We start from the raw sequence: 13650 nt of genomic DNA, 5'->3' as shown, positions 1-13650 counted from the left end.
GAAGCTTTCCACTAGATTATAGATGCTAACTTCTGAATTTTGATTAACACAAATCCTATTCGGTATTTCTATCTGAAATCCATAGTTTTGGTCGCCTTTGAAAACAACCAAATTCACAAATTATGGCTGGAATTTCACTAAAAATTTGAACCCTAGGTCTGACAATATGTTGCCAGTGCTGTTGTGGGTGTGTTTACTCCACCTGCAGCATACCCGACCCATTTTCCATCCCTAAGCATGGTCAACAATCTTATGTTGCATAAGTATTAAAAGTTTAGTAGATAAATTTAGGCCCCCTTTGGGAACGCTCTCAGCCTGCTCCCATGGCCGCTCCCCACTGCTTCAGTTCCCTCCAGCTCTCCACTACTCCCGGTGTTGTTTGGTGGAGCTCCCTCGACGGCTCCCGCTCCCATCCCTAGTCCCGGCAAGGGAGGGCAACTTGTGGCAGCACAAGGAGGAGGCAAGGTCGGCGGCCTCGAGCTTCGCAAGTCCGGCGGCCTTGGCAAGGTCGACGATGTCGTGCTAGATTTTGGCGAAGTCGACGGTGGTGGGATGGATCTCGGAAAAATCGATGGCCGCAGGCTGGATCTCGGCGAGCTTCGTGATGAAGAGGACCTGCCCGGCGGAGAGGTACGTGGAGAAGAGCACGACGGAGGGGCACGAGAGAGACAAGGGAGCGAAATGGAGCAAGAGCGGGTTTTTCTGCTCCCCACCTGCAGTGCAAGTTGGGCGGAGTGGCGGGAGCGCTTCCCACGCTGAGCATTGCGGAACCGAGCCCTTTCGAAGCGCTTTGCTGATTCTCGTGGGGAGCGAAGTCACGGGAGCGCTGCCAAAGGGGGCCTTAGGATCTATCTATACAGATCTTGGGTGATCTATGAAGTTGATTGCACGTCCAAAATCATATGCATTTACAAGTGCGTACAAATCACGTATTAGTGATAATGAGTTCTAGTTACAATGAAGCAAATACAAAGAGATCACGCGCAACTACGGATGGCAGATATTTAGTGATTTGGCAAAGAAAGAAGATTTGGCCCACAGATTAGCTGGTCCTGTTGGCTGAAGTCTCGAAATTATATATGGGTCCTTGGAAATTGGGGCCCTGTTCTGTCGCACCGCCTGCACTCCCCTAGGCACAACCCTACTCAGACTGGGGTTGTGCATTTGTCTTTGCCCATGGACTTTGCAATTCGTTTAGAGCTAGGTCCATCACTCCATAAAGCTTCTCGTACAACTTCTGGCTATGGATAAAAGCAGGGGCAAAGCTATAGTGATTCCTAGGTATTCTTAGAAATGCCCATCTTTTATGTAATACATCAAGTATGCATCCACTATACTCATATGTATCATATATATTGGGTTTAATCCTCTATTTTTGGGAGTAAGAGCATCTCAAAACAACAACACTGCATTCCTCCCATTCCTAGGCCAGCCCATAAGGTTGTGCTTGACCATCTCCAATCAGCCAATTTCCCATTGGCTACTTGCAAGTACTAGGTCTGATGGACGATGGAGCTCCTGTGGCGGCCGACAGTCGTCGCAGCTAGAACCGTGGGAGTAGCAAGTGCGAGGGACGAAGGGGTGGTGGTCAGGACACCAAGGGACATCCAAACGACTTGTAGCCAAGTGGAAGGCAGCAAGAAAGGTAAGGACTACAAACAAAGGACTATGAATCTATCATTTCTAGTTGAATCAAAAGATCATTTCAGACATGAAGTTAATTGTTTACAAGCTTGTCAAATCTTATCAAATCGAAATGCTCGTACATCCACTAGTAACTACTAGAGAGGATCTTTTCCTCCATGAATTATGTGAAGAATAAATTGAGGAATAAGATAGGGGGTATGAATCCTTGAGTGATTACCTGGTCACATTTATTGAGACGAAGTTCTTTTTGCAAATTACAAAGAGTTTTCCATGCAAAGTTTAAACACTTTTACATATCAATTAGATTATTTTTGCAAGTTTCTATATTTTTCTAGATATTTTTTCCATTTTCATAGTGCTAAATCTATTTTTTCAAGCATCTAGAGATATTTTCATGAGCTCTAAATATTACATTTGGATTTTTCGTATCCAAATCTATTACTAGAATTATTTTTTTGATTTTTTAAAAGCTTGGAGACATTTTTGTGGTTTTAAAACCTTGTCGGGTATTTACCAAATTTTTTTAACTAAAATGGGTAAAATCACCTTCAAAACCATTCCAAACTAGAGCAGTGAGGTAATTTGAATGGTTTGAGAGTGTGGGAGGTAAGATGTCTGGTTTTAGAGTTCGAGGAGGAAAATCAGAGTGAGATAGAATAGATCTTTTTGCACTCAGAATTATATGGAAACACCTTGGACCAACCGCACACACAAGGAATGTTACACGGCCCATCTTGGAGAAGAAAAGAATTTAAGCCCGACTCATGTTTTTAGGGAGTATATTGGGTCAAAACTCGTTGCCAAGCAGGTCCAGTTAAGTAGCGATCTAGATGCAGGCCCAAAACTGATCAAAACGCGTGCTGCCACTTTGCAGGTCGTCGCCATTTATGTAACAGTGCATTTTTTTTTGAAACTACTCCTATGTACTAGTGCATTTTTGACCTAATAAAGCTACCTAGCTCTGACTATGACCGAGACCATTGCAGTTGTCTTTGGGCGGAATAAAGCTTTTCAAGTGGTGACGATGATGTGTACTGAGATGTCCACCGAGAAACCATATAAAAAAAATACAATTCTAGATTTGGTCAATACCAAATCATGTTAAATTTAACTAAGTTTATGCAAAGTATTATCAACATGTACTACTTTAAATAGGCATGCTATAAAAATATATTTCGTGATGAATCTAGTGATATTAATCTAGCATGATAAATATTGGCATATGATAAATTTGTTTAAATTTTAAATCATTTGACTTGATTACCACTATTTTAGAATTGCGTCATTTTTTAGATGGAGTACTCAAACCATATTAAATTTGACTACGTTTATAGGAAACATTACAAACATGCATGTATATGACTCCTGATTAATATACAATTTAAAATGTATTTCACGATGAAGCTAATGATACTTATTTATTTAGTATGATAAATAAATACCAATATCTTTTTATATAAATTTGACTAACACTACGTCAAAAAGGATTTTTAGGGGCGGTTGTAGACCATTTGTAGGGGCGGTTTGCCCAGCCGCCCCTACACAAGGGTCTCTACAAATCATGTATTTGTAGGGGCGGTTCCCAGACCGCCCCTACAAATCTATTTGTAGGGGCGGTTGGTACTGTAGTCGCCCCTACAAATCGATTTATAGGGGCGGTCTGGGAACATCAGCCGCCCCTACAAATCGATTTGTAGGGGCGGCTACAGTACCAACCGCCCCTACAAATCATTTTTTCGCCTAAAAAAATTAAATTTACAATTCACGTTGTTCGGGATCCACTCCACGAAGTAGGACGAGTTCTCGTTCTGCACATTCAGCATCTGCTCGTCCACCTCCTTGGTGCTCATCTTCCCACGGAACATGGCTGATGCTGTCAGGTAGCGCCCATGTCGTGGGTCAGCTGCGCATATCATGTTCTTGGCATCCCACATCTGTTGCTTCAGGTCACCAACTGGCAACATAAAAAAGCATGATTCAGATTCATATCTAAATGACAGAAACAAATGCAAGAAACATAGTGCAGCTCGGTGAAGATTCTCTAACAGAAATCTGCGCATAGTCTCAGTCATAAATGAAAATTAGTGGGAATAGACCATGACTCACCAATCAGCCGTAAGTATTCTGTTCACTAGAAACAAGACCATCTGAGTTCCAATCAGGCATATACAGCATACACAGAGAAAGAAGATCATCTGAGTACCCATCTGAGGACCATAAAATGGCATTTGGCCTTATCACTTAATTAAAAGAGTGCAATTTCAACAACAACAACAATTTCAGAGCAGTAAATGAGGACCAATATACATCACAGGTAGAAACTTTTGGCAAGAGAAACTCCGAAAAAAAGACAGCATGCAACCTATAGTACTAAGAGCATGCATCAGGTCTGAAATTCATGCTCACAGCATTCAGACATCCAAAAATGAACCTGGAATGATGAGAACAACACTATGGAACCCAAATTCTCAGAATCAAACCCAATTTCCAAAATAAAAAGAGGGGAAAAGGACCCCATTTATGTATTCTCTAGCCAATGATTAGGCATAAATGACTCAGTGCTAATTCTGCATGATGCAAGCTAGTGAATCAGAGATTTACTAATCAAAATTTTAACTAAGGTTGGTTAGCTTGGCTCTATTGCAGCAATAGTATAAACTAATTACCAAGTTCAGGGATCATTTTGATCAATCAACTCTGTGAAAATTGTCAAATTTAAAGCTATCTGAACAGGCTATTGTTGGACAAAACAAAAAGCTATCTGAACACGCATGCTAGTAGCTTCAGATCATACAAGGATTTAAACTAATAAATAAACTATCAGCCATGGAAACATTGGAGCAGCACATACATACTGTTGTCTTGTTCAAGAGATGGCGCCGGAGAGTGACGACATGCTGAAATCTATGCCACACATAAAGGACAACCTAAGTTAACTTGTCAACTTGAATATTGAATTTCTGAATTTTAGACAGTTGCGCCTGCAAAAAAAAAACAAATTTTAGTTACACAGGAAGAACTACTTCAATAAAGAGGAACATATTCCAATCCAAAATAATAAAAGAAACAGAAACAATAGTGCTACTCACACATACACTGAAAGAAATGGCATTGCTAAAATTACATGATAAGGGCCAAGTGCTTAGCCAGAGCATGTTATGAATAATCGAGCACTAGCACTCTGTATACAGGCATATACAGCATACACAGAGAAAGAAGACCATCTGAGTACCCATCTGAGGACCATAAAATGGCATTTGACCTTATCACTTAATTAAAAGAGTGCAATTTCAACAACAACAACAATTTCAGAGCAGTAAATGAGGACCAATATACATCACAGGTAGAAACTTTTGGCAAGAGAAACTCCGAAAAAAAGACAGCATGCAACCTATAGTACTAAGAGCATGCATCAGGTCTGAAATTCATGCTCACAGCATTCAGACATCCAAAAATGAACCTGGAATGATGAGAACAACACTATGGAACCCAAATTCTCAGAATCAAACCCAATTTCCAAAATAAAAAGAGGGGAAAAGGACCCCATTTATGTATTCTCTAGCCAATGATTAGGCACAAATGACTCAGTGCTAATTCTGCATGATGCAAGCTAGTGAATCAGAGATTTACTAATCAAAATTTTAACTAAGGTTGGTTAGCTTGGCTCTATTGCAGCAATAGTATAAACTAATTACCAAGTTCAGGGATCATTTTGATCAATCAACTCTGTGAAAATTGTCAAATTTAAAGCTATCTGAACAGGCTATTGTTGGACAAAACAAAAAGCTATCTGAACACGCATGCTAGTAGCTTTGGATCATACAAGGAACATATTCCAATCCAAAATAATAAAAGAAACAGAAACAATAGTGCTACTCACACATACACTGAAAGAAATGGCATTGCTAAAATTACATGATAAGGGCCAAGTGCTTAGCCAGAGCATGTTATGAATAATCAAGCACTAGCACTCTGTATACAGGTTCTGTAAAGACAACAGAAAAACATGTTGAAGAAAACAAGTTCAAATTATACACTACCACTCTGTAAGTCTGTTTACATAGCAAGAACATGTTACCTCTGGCACTAGCACTCTATATACATGTATACATGTAAGATATCCTGTCGATTCTCAATGTATAGAAACATGTAGGTTTGTATGACTAACTAAGATACTTATATAGCAAAAATTTCTATGTATGTACTGCATGTTTGCATAGGGCAGTGAGATTCCTCACCCAACTATCTAGAATTAATAGATTAACGAATCAAGATGCATAAGTACACACATACCTCCAGAGACGAAGCGCACGGATGAGCAGTCAATGGGTCGGGATCTCCAGAGATGAAGTGCAGATGCGGCGCCTCCTCTTGGGCCCAAGCCTGTGTGGCTGTCGCCGCCTCCCGGCACAAGCCAGCACGGCCGCCGCCGCCTACCGCCACGAGCCAGCAAGGCGGTGCTACCGCATCCTGACAGGCTAGATCCGTGCAGTTAGCCACAGCGTGCGGCCTACTGCTAGCCTTTAGCATGCGCGATCGCCGCCCCAGCAGCTGCCTCCCATGCCCAGCCGTCCAACGAGCCTCGGGGAAGAGAGGGCGAGTGCGGGAGGCCGGCGGCGAGGGTCACATTGGGGTCGTGCCCCGTGTAGGGAAGGGGGTGAGGAGAGATGCAACTGGAAGAGCCCTCGCCACCACCAAAGCAGCCTCCGCCGTCATCTGACCTCGAACCCTAACAAGAAAAAAAAGATGCGGAGGAGAAGGGAAAGGCCGGAAGGGAGAGGGGAGCTGAGGAGACGAGATCGATCTACAGATGAATTCGTGGCACTCCACCTCCTCAAGCAGGCCACCCGCGCCGGTGCGCCACTGAGCCCGGGCCAAGGCCGGTTCCGCGCCGAAACCCTAGGTCGGCGTGGCGGCGCGCCGGAGGCCGGCCGCCCAGGCCGAGGTGTCGCTCCGCGGGGAGGAGAGGCGGAGGCGGCGCTCGGCGGTGTCGACGTCGGCGCGTGGCGGAGGCGACGGCAGAGGGTGGCGCGGCAGACGCCACGGGAGAGAGCGACGCGAGGGAAAAACCGGAGGTGGCGTCTCGGGCTGAGGTCGAGAGGACGAGGGAGATATTTTTCTCCCAATATGGGGCGGGCATTTGTAGGGGCGGCTCAATCACCAACCGCCCCTACAAATAGCAACTCCAGGGGCGGTTGGTGAGTGAGCCGCCCCTACAAATCAGACTCATTTGTAGGGGGCGGCTCGTATCACCAGCCGCCTCTGCTGTTCCATTTGTAGGGGCGGCTGGTGTCTGAGCTCCCGAGCACGTCACTGTAGGGGCGGCTCCATCACCAGCCGCCCCTACAAAAAATTCGTTCCATTGCTACAAACCGTTTTTCACGTAGTGTAAACCTCAAACAGTTTCACTTACCATTATTCTAGAAATTCCATCTTTTCTGAACAGATGGAGCAGTATTAGCTAGCTAGGTAGCATGATGGTTTCCAAGTGATATAGATCCAGATGGCTTTCCAAGATCTTGACGTGTGTGTCTCTATCTGTCCCAATACAACACACAAGTGTCTTAATGTCTCATTGTCCCTTAATCTCAATGCGCAATGATGGCCATGCATGCATGCTTGCCTGTGCCTGCCCATGGTTTGATGACAGGGCATGACATGGACACGCTGACAACTTCCATTGATCATTGCGCATGATGGTCCCGTGCCCGACCAATCACCACACAAAAGATCACTGACAGAACTCATCAGAAGGGCTAATAACCTAGTAGTAGACCAGTAGTAGTGGCTGCTCCATCATCATACAGTTGTGGAGTACTATCGTATATGTAATCCTCTGTACATATATGTACGTACGTGTATGTGTCCATGTGAGGGGTGGGGGTGTCCACTGCTAGCTACTGTTCAGCAGCGTGCTCAAAAGGCAACAGTACTGTGCGTGTAGAAAACTACGCGTGCGTGCATGCATGCGGATCACCTTTTAGTTAGCAGCAACTCAGGGCCTATTTGGTTCACCTAGTAGCTCCTAAATTTAGTAGTTTTTAGTCGTTTTAATAACTTTTTTATCAAACACTGTGACTAAATGTGACTAAGGTCATGTTCGGCTTACCCCATATTCGGCTTGTTCGCCTTGTTTTTTCAGCCAGAACAGTGTTTTTTTCTCACAACAATTCAGCTAGAACAGTGTTTTCAGTCAGTTTCAGTCAAATTTCAGACCAGCAAACGGGCCCTAAAAGGACTTTAGTTCTCTCTGGTAACTCTAAAGTTACTAAAAGTTACTAAACCATCTAGTAGCTCCTAAAATTTAATAACCATTTAGTTAGCATGGATCGATGGACGCTGCATTCAATTCAACGATGCTAGCTAGCGTGCGTGATGCCTCTCTTTTGCCATCCCCCCTATCATGCTGTCTTCTATTGGAACGGCATGCATGTCAGCTTGTCACCCACACAGACACCCCCTCGAGAGTGATGCATGAGCACACACATCTCCATTAATAAATAAAAAATTCTCCGTGGCTTATACTCAATCGCCACCCACACATGGCTGCCCAACATTACATTGGTCATCAGCAGGTAGCTCGATTAGTTAAACCTACTACATCTTGCAGTGGGCGGGCAGTTTCTTTTAATTTCTACCTGCAAGGCTGCAAATTATTATTCAAAACTTAAACCCACAGCAGCTGAGCATTGCACAGAGGATATACTTCGTACTAAATAAATAATAGCCAAATAATCCATCTCATCTTTGCAGCCAAGCCAACAAACAGAGAGTCCCTCTCTAAAAACAAACAGAGCACACCGAAACGAACGCCCAAAACAGCACAGCTCAGCTACAGCGCACGCACACTCAGGGGGTGTTCGGCCGGAGGAATGAATTTGGATAGTTCGAAGGACCAGAGGAATTTATAAGATAAAAATATTGTTTGAGATGGAAAAAAAGCCTGATTTAAGTGCACGCCAACGGAGCGTCAACCGCACTGCACTGCACCTGCACGCACAAAAAGGTGAGCTCTGCTCTGCTCTGAGAGTCCCAGATAAAAAAAAAAGGTCCACTGGGGTCGAGTCAGGCGAGACGTGGAGGGAGGAAAAGGGGGTGAACGGGCGTCGCAGCCAGTCAAGCTCTCTGCTCTGCCGTCTCTCGCTCACCACCGGAATTCGGGGATCGGTGGAAAGAAAGAGAAGAAACCGAAGAAGTCCGATCGATTTTTCCCTGAAATAAAAAACCCACCTTTTTCCATCTCCTTCCGTCTGTTTCCGGAGGGCGACGGATGTCTTCTCTTGGGGCTGGGGCGGCCGTCCAGCGACCACGGAGCTCCGCGGAGGCAGTTGGGAGTAGTCGCCCTACCGCGCCAGCTCCAGCTCCAGCAGCCGCTCCAATCTAGCACCGCCGGCCCGGGACCGGCCCTGGGGGACGAGGACGACGACCCGGCCGCCTTATGGAAGGTACGAACTACGGCCCCTCTATATCGCTTTCCGCTGGACTTAGTTTCCTTCTTGGGGGTAGATTCATAGCTTCCGTTCTAGATCTGCCCCGGGGTTTCCCTGAGCTGTAGCAGTTTGGGCCGCGCTGTTTCGCCTGGATTTTTCTCCCCCCGGTTCAAGCCTGCACCTTTGTCGAAGCACAACAAATCCTGGGCGGATTGCTTGTGCTGCTCTTTGATTTTTCTTGATTCTTTTGAGAGGATGTGGCGGTGCGATTTGGGAGAGCTGCAGGCAAAGGTTCAATTTTTCGCAGGCTTAAGACCCTTAGGACCCCGACCTTTGATTTTAGCTTCGTTTCTTCGAATGCGGTGCTTGCTGCGCGGGGTTTGTAGTTAGCTTGATACATGGCGAACGTAAGCTGTGTCGCATGCTATGAGGTGGGCTGTGAATGTTTTGCAGCTGATGTGTGCTTGCTGATAAGATTTAACGTATTTCAAGGCTGGACCAGTTCATTTTGAGAATGTATCGTACTCAGTTTTAGGTTTCAGGAATCAGGATTGTGTGAACGAAATTGAGATGGGTATATTCTTCTATGCAGAAAGGAAAGCAAGTCCAGTCTAGTCCAGTCCTGTCCTGTGGGTTAACTTGAAAATGGTATTATGGAAACTACAAATCCACAGCTCCCCAATCACAAGTTCAGTTGGATATACCACATTTTAAATTCATCATTGCACAATTAGCCACCTAAGTTTCTGAGTTTGTGTGGTGTTCAAGCATAAGATCCCATGTATACTTCGGTCAGCAGCAATGCTATGTTCCTGTGCCCCCTTGTGACACAATATAAATGAAGTAAAGATTGCAAAATGTAGGACTGTCAATTCAGTTCATTTGGAATTTCAGTCATTTGAGATATATACAAAGCAGAAGTTGATATCGTACATTTTTAAACCCGTAAACATCTACAGTGTCCTTGCATGAGTGACTACCATGGTACAATCTTTGGCACTGGCAGACTTATCAAGTTTCCCTGTTTTTTTTGTGATGGTGGTGGTGGGGGTAGGGGGTGGAGGGATATGCTCATGTAAAGTTTTGTAGAAGGAATGAAGGATAGGATGGGAGTACTACTTTTGGTTACTCAGAATTCTATTGTCCAGTAAATAAAGTTACTGCTCATATTTGGTTATCTCTGATTCTCTGTGTTTCTTGGGTTTCTAATTCTAGTGATCATTGTGGTAAATTCAGGTTGACTTGGGAAGTCATTTTTGTTAGTAGATTGGTGATTGTTCTCTGATCGTCCTGAATATGGGATCCATATTTAAGTTTCTATGCTTTTTTCTTTGACTTGTATGGACTTGTTAGGTACCTCCAGAAAAATCTCCAAGAAAACCATGCCCATATATGATTGTACTGGTATTGTGTTTAGGTATTGATTGATTAAACCAAGTAGACATCTTTGTAGAGTAACTTCTATGTGCCAGTTTTCCTTGTGATGTATTGTTTCATGGTACACTTGCTATCTTCAGTACACTATTGTTTATCTGCTACTTGTCGTTTCATCGCTCATCTTGGATCCTAGAGTTTCTCGAAGCTTTCATATTATATCATCCATCTGTACAAACTTTACACTTGGTAACTGAGGGATTTGACATAATTTTGCAGACCAATCGCCTGACCATATATCAGTCGGTTCAGCACCAAAGAAGTCTAGTACTTCCTCACGAGGCCGGCACCGTAATTTCTCGTCATCAACATGCAAAGATTTTCTCCGGAAGTTTGTGGACAGTGAACTTTTAACTTCAAGCCTTGAGGATTGGTTCTCTGGTCACAGTGAAGATTGTGGTTTCAGGAAGCCAGCTTTTGATGTTCCTTTCGACCTTACTGAATTACAGAATTTTGATTATGCTCTGGAGGGTGTTACTTTTCAGCAGCTAGTAAGGATGCCAAATGCTCTATATGCGTCAACATCAGATGTTTTTGAAGCTACTGCATATCTTGCTTTGGAGGATTTCCTTCATGCAGGCATTAAAGGATTGTGGGAAACTTTCTGGGGCCCTGATGAGGCAATGCCTTCCTCAGTTGCCTGTATACACAGCTCAAGTTCCAAGTTTTATCCTGCTGAGAAGGCTATTAGCAGTGGAAAACTCGATGGTGTTTGTGCAACTTCTGTACTGCTGAAGAATTTGAAGAATTCACAAGGAAGATGGGATCATATTGTCGTGTTGGCTTTGTTGAGACCTGATATTGGAATGGTTTCTGCACAGGGTGACCAGGAGCCATCTCCTGCAGTCTTAGGGGAGGCACTGTTCTTTGCTTTGCGTGTCCTACTATCTCGAAGCCTTAGCAGACCCTCCACTGTTCTTCGCAATTCAGACTGTGTTTACTTGCTTCTTGTTGATTCACAGTTTGGAGGAGTGGTAAAAGTGCAAGGTGATTTGAACAAGCTGGATTTTGATCTGAACAATGTTTATGACTGTGCTGCTGAATGGATAAAGACACATGCCAAAATTTCAGTTTCTTCCATAGATCTAGTTTGGAACAAACTTGGGAATGCTAACTGGGGAGACATTGGGACCCTTCAGGTTCTCATTGCAATATTTCACTCAATGATCCAATTTTATGGAGAGCCTAAGTATTCTCTCGATGAACTGGCAACAGAACATAGTTCCAGGCTACAAAGTCGAAGATCAGAAAGACATTTGGTGGACAGACAAGCTAATGGTAACGGTTTATTTCGATTCCAACAGCGAAGCCATTCTCCTGAAATTGTCGAAGTACAGGAGGAAGCAGCTGTTGATGTGAAACCACACGAAACCTTAAGGCTTGAAATAGGATCTGTTGTATTGATGGATGATGCTTACGTACAGAAAGGTTTTCTAATCAATGACATCCTAACAGACAGTGATCCTCCTATTTATACTTCGACTCCTGTAGAAGAACCTACCAAAACCTACTTGCTGTATGTAGGCTCCAGCCCTTCTCATTTGGAACCAGCATGGGAGGATATGAACTCCTGGTACCAAGTACAGAGGCAGACCAAAGTACTGACTGTGATGAAGCAAAGATGCATTTCTAGCAGATATATACCACAGATGGTATCTTCTGGACGGGTCATCCATCCAGGCCCATGTAACAAGCCTAACTCAAATGGAAGCTGTGGTCATCCATGGTGCAGTACTCCAATGCTTGTCACCTCACCAGTTGGTGAGACCATTTCAAATCTGATACGGAATGGATTGTTCGGTGTTGAGGAGGCACTGAGATGTTGCCATGATTGTTTATCTGCTCTTGCTGCAGCAGCATCTGCAGGAATCCGTCATGGTGATATCCGGCCAGAGAATGTGATCCGTGTCAATAATGGTTCAAGGCATCCATATTTTGTGCTTATTGGATGGGGTCATGCTATCCTAGAAGATAGGGATCGTCCAGTAATGAATCTATTCTTCTCATCTACATTTGCGCTCCAGGAAGGAAAACTATGTGGAGCATCTGACGCAGAAAGTTTAATTTATCTCCTATATTTCTCTTGTGGTGGAGTTTGCCCCGAGCTTGACTCTGTTGAAAGTGCACTTCAGTGGAGGGAGACGTCATGGTCGAGGAGAGTTATACAGCAGAAGTTGGGCGGCATCTCAGCAGTGTTAAAAGCTTTTGCGGATTATGTCGACAGCCTTTGTGGAACTCCATACCCGATGGACTATGAGATCTGGTTGAAACGACTGCGAAGAACAATAAATGAAGATCATGGAAAGGAGGTCGACACGTCCTCAAGTTAATACTGCAGCACATTTTCTTGCGAACCCAAAATTTGGAAGATCAAGAGTGATCTGCCCATTACCTTTTGTTGTTGTTGTTGTAGATAATTTATTTGTGAAAGGTCCATAGGTCATAGTAATGTTCATCGTTTTGCACCATTTCTTGGATATAAGGGTATTTTAAAAGTTGCATTCTGCTGCTGCTATTCTCAATGGGATCACTGTTAATGTTTTCTATTCCGTGGTCTTGCCTTCAGCCCTTCACACAGGAGATCCTTGAGGATATCAGCAACATGATGTATTTTGTGAATCTTTGGTAAATTGGTGAGCCTGTGTTCTGGTTGCCTTCAGAGATTCTGGTCCCACTTTATTCGGTTCTGGTAGGCTTCAGGATGATTTCTGGTAGGCTTCAGGATGATTTTGTTTTTCTTGTGATAAGTGTCTAAACTGTCAATCAGTTGGTAAATTTGTAACTGCTCTAGAATAGAGGTTACATGGTAGCATTTTGAGCTTGACTAAGTTATTTGTTGGGTGCGATGTTTGAGTTATTTGTTGGGTGCGATGTTCAAGGTCCTGTAAATGATGTTCTATTGAACTGCTCAAACTCTTATCCTGCTACTGTTCTTAAATCTCTGTGTGCGTGGGCTGTGGGGGTACTACTTTGCCCCATGCATCAAGAAATGCCTTGATGGTGATACTATCTTTGTTTGCAACAAGAAACACTGATGCGTGTGCAATTGTTTCACCTTTCATTGACTTCATGGAATGATGCCACATGCTCCTAGGTTCTGTTGTAATGAGTGTTTTGTTCCCAAATAGTCTGTTAACAT

General features: G+C 43.9%; 1 protein-coding gene and 1 long non-coding RNA gene across 5 annotated transcripts; one reads left to right on the top strand and one right to left on the bottom strand.

The window, feature by feature from the left end:
• Window positions 1–3028: 3028 nt before the first annotated feature.
• Window positions 3029–6765, bottom strand: LOC136487636 (uncharacterized). 4 transcript variants are annotated; one of them, XR_010767318.1, is made up of 4 exons: window positions 6478–6765; window positions 5941–6376; window positions 3754–4628; window positions 3286–3601 (listed from the first exon to the last, which is right to left on the bottom strand). It is a non-coding gene; the product is annotated as an uncharacterized lncRNA (long non-coding RNA). The 4 variants fall into 4 exon arrangements; XR_010767317.1 differs by having other exon boundaries at window positions 3289–3601; window positions 3754–3854; window positions 4499–4628; window positions 5941–6765; XR_010767316.1 differs by having other exon boundaries at window positions 3301–3601; window positions 3754–3794; window positions 4499–4628; window positions 5941–6765.
• A 1921-nt stretch (window positions 6766–8686) lies between these two features.
• On the top strand, window positions 8687–13449 carry LOC136487635 (uncharacterized). The gene is made up of 2 exons (XM_066484739.1): window positions 8687–9092; window positions 10731–13449. Exons 1-2 carry the CDS (start codon window positions 9086–9088, stop codon window positions 12839–12841), a joined length of 2118 nt encoding a protein of 705 aa, XP_066340836.1. The 5' UTR covers window positions 8687–9085; the 3' UTR covers window positions 12842–13449.
• Window positions 13450–13650: the final 201 nt, after the last annotated feature.

Source organism: Miscanthus floridulus, chromosome 10 (genome assembly GCF_019320115.1).
Source record: "Miscanthus floridulus cultivar M001 chromosome 10, ASM1932011v1, whole genome shotgun sequence".
NCBI classification, from domain to species: Eukaryota; Viridiplantae; Streptophyta; class Magnoliopsida; order Poales; family Poaceae; genus Miscanthus; species Miscanthus floridulus.
This window is presented reverse-complemented; position numbering and strand designations above follow the sequence as displayed.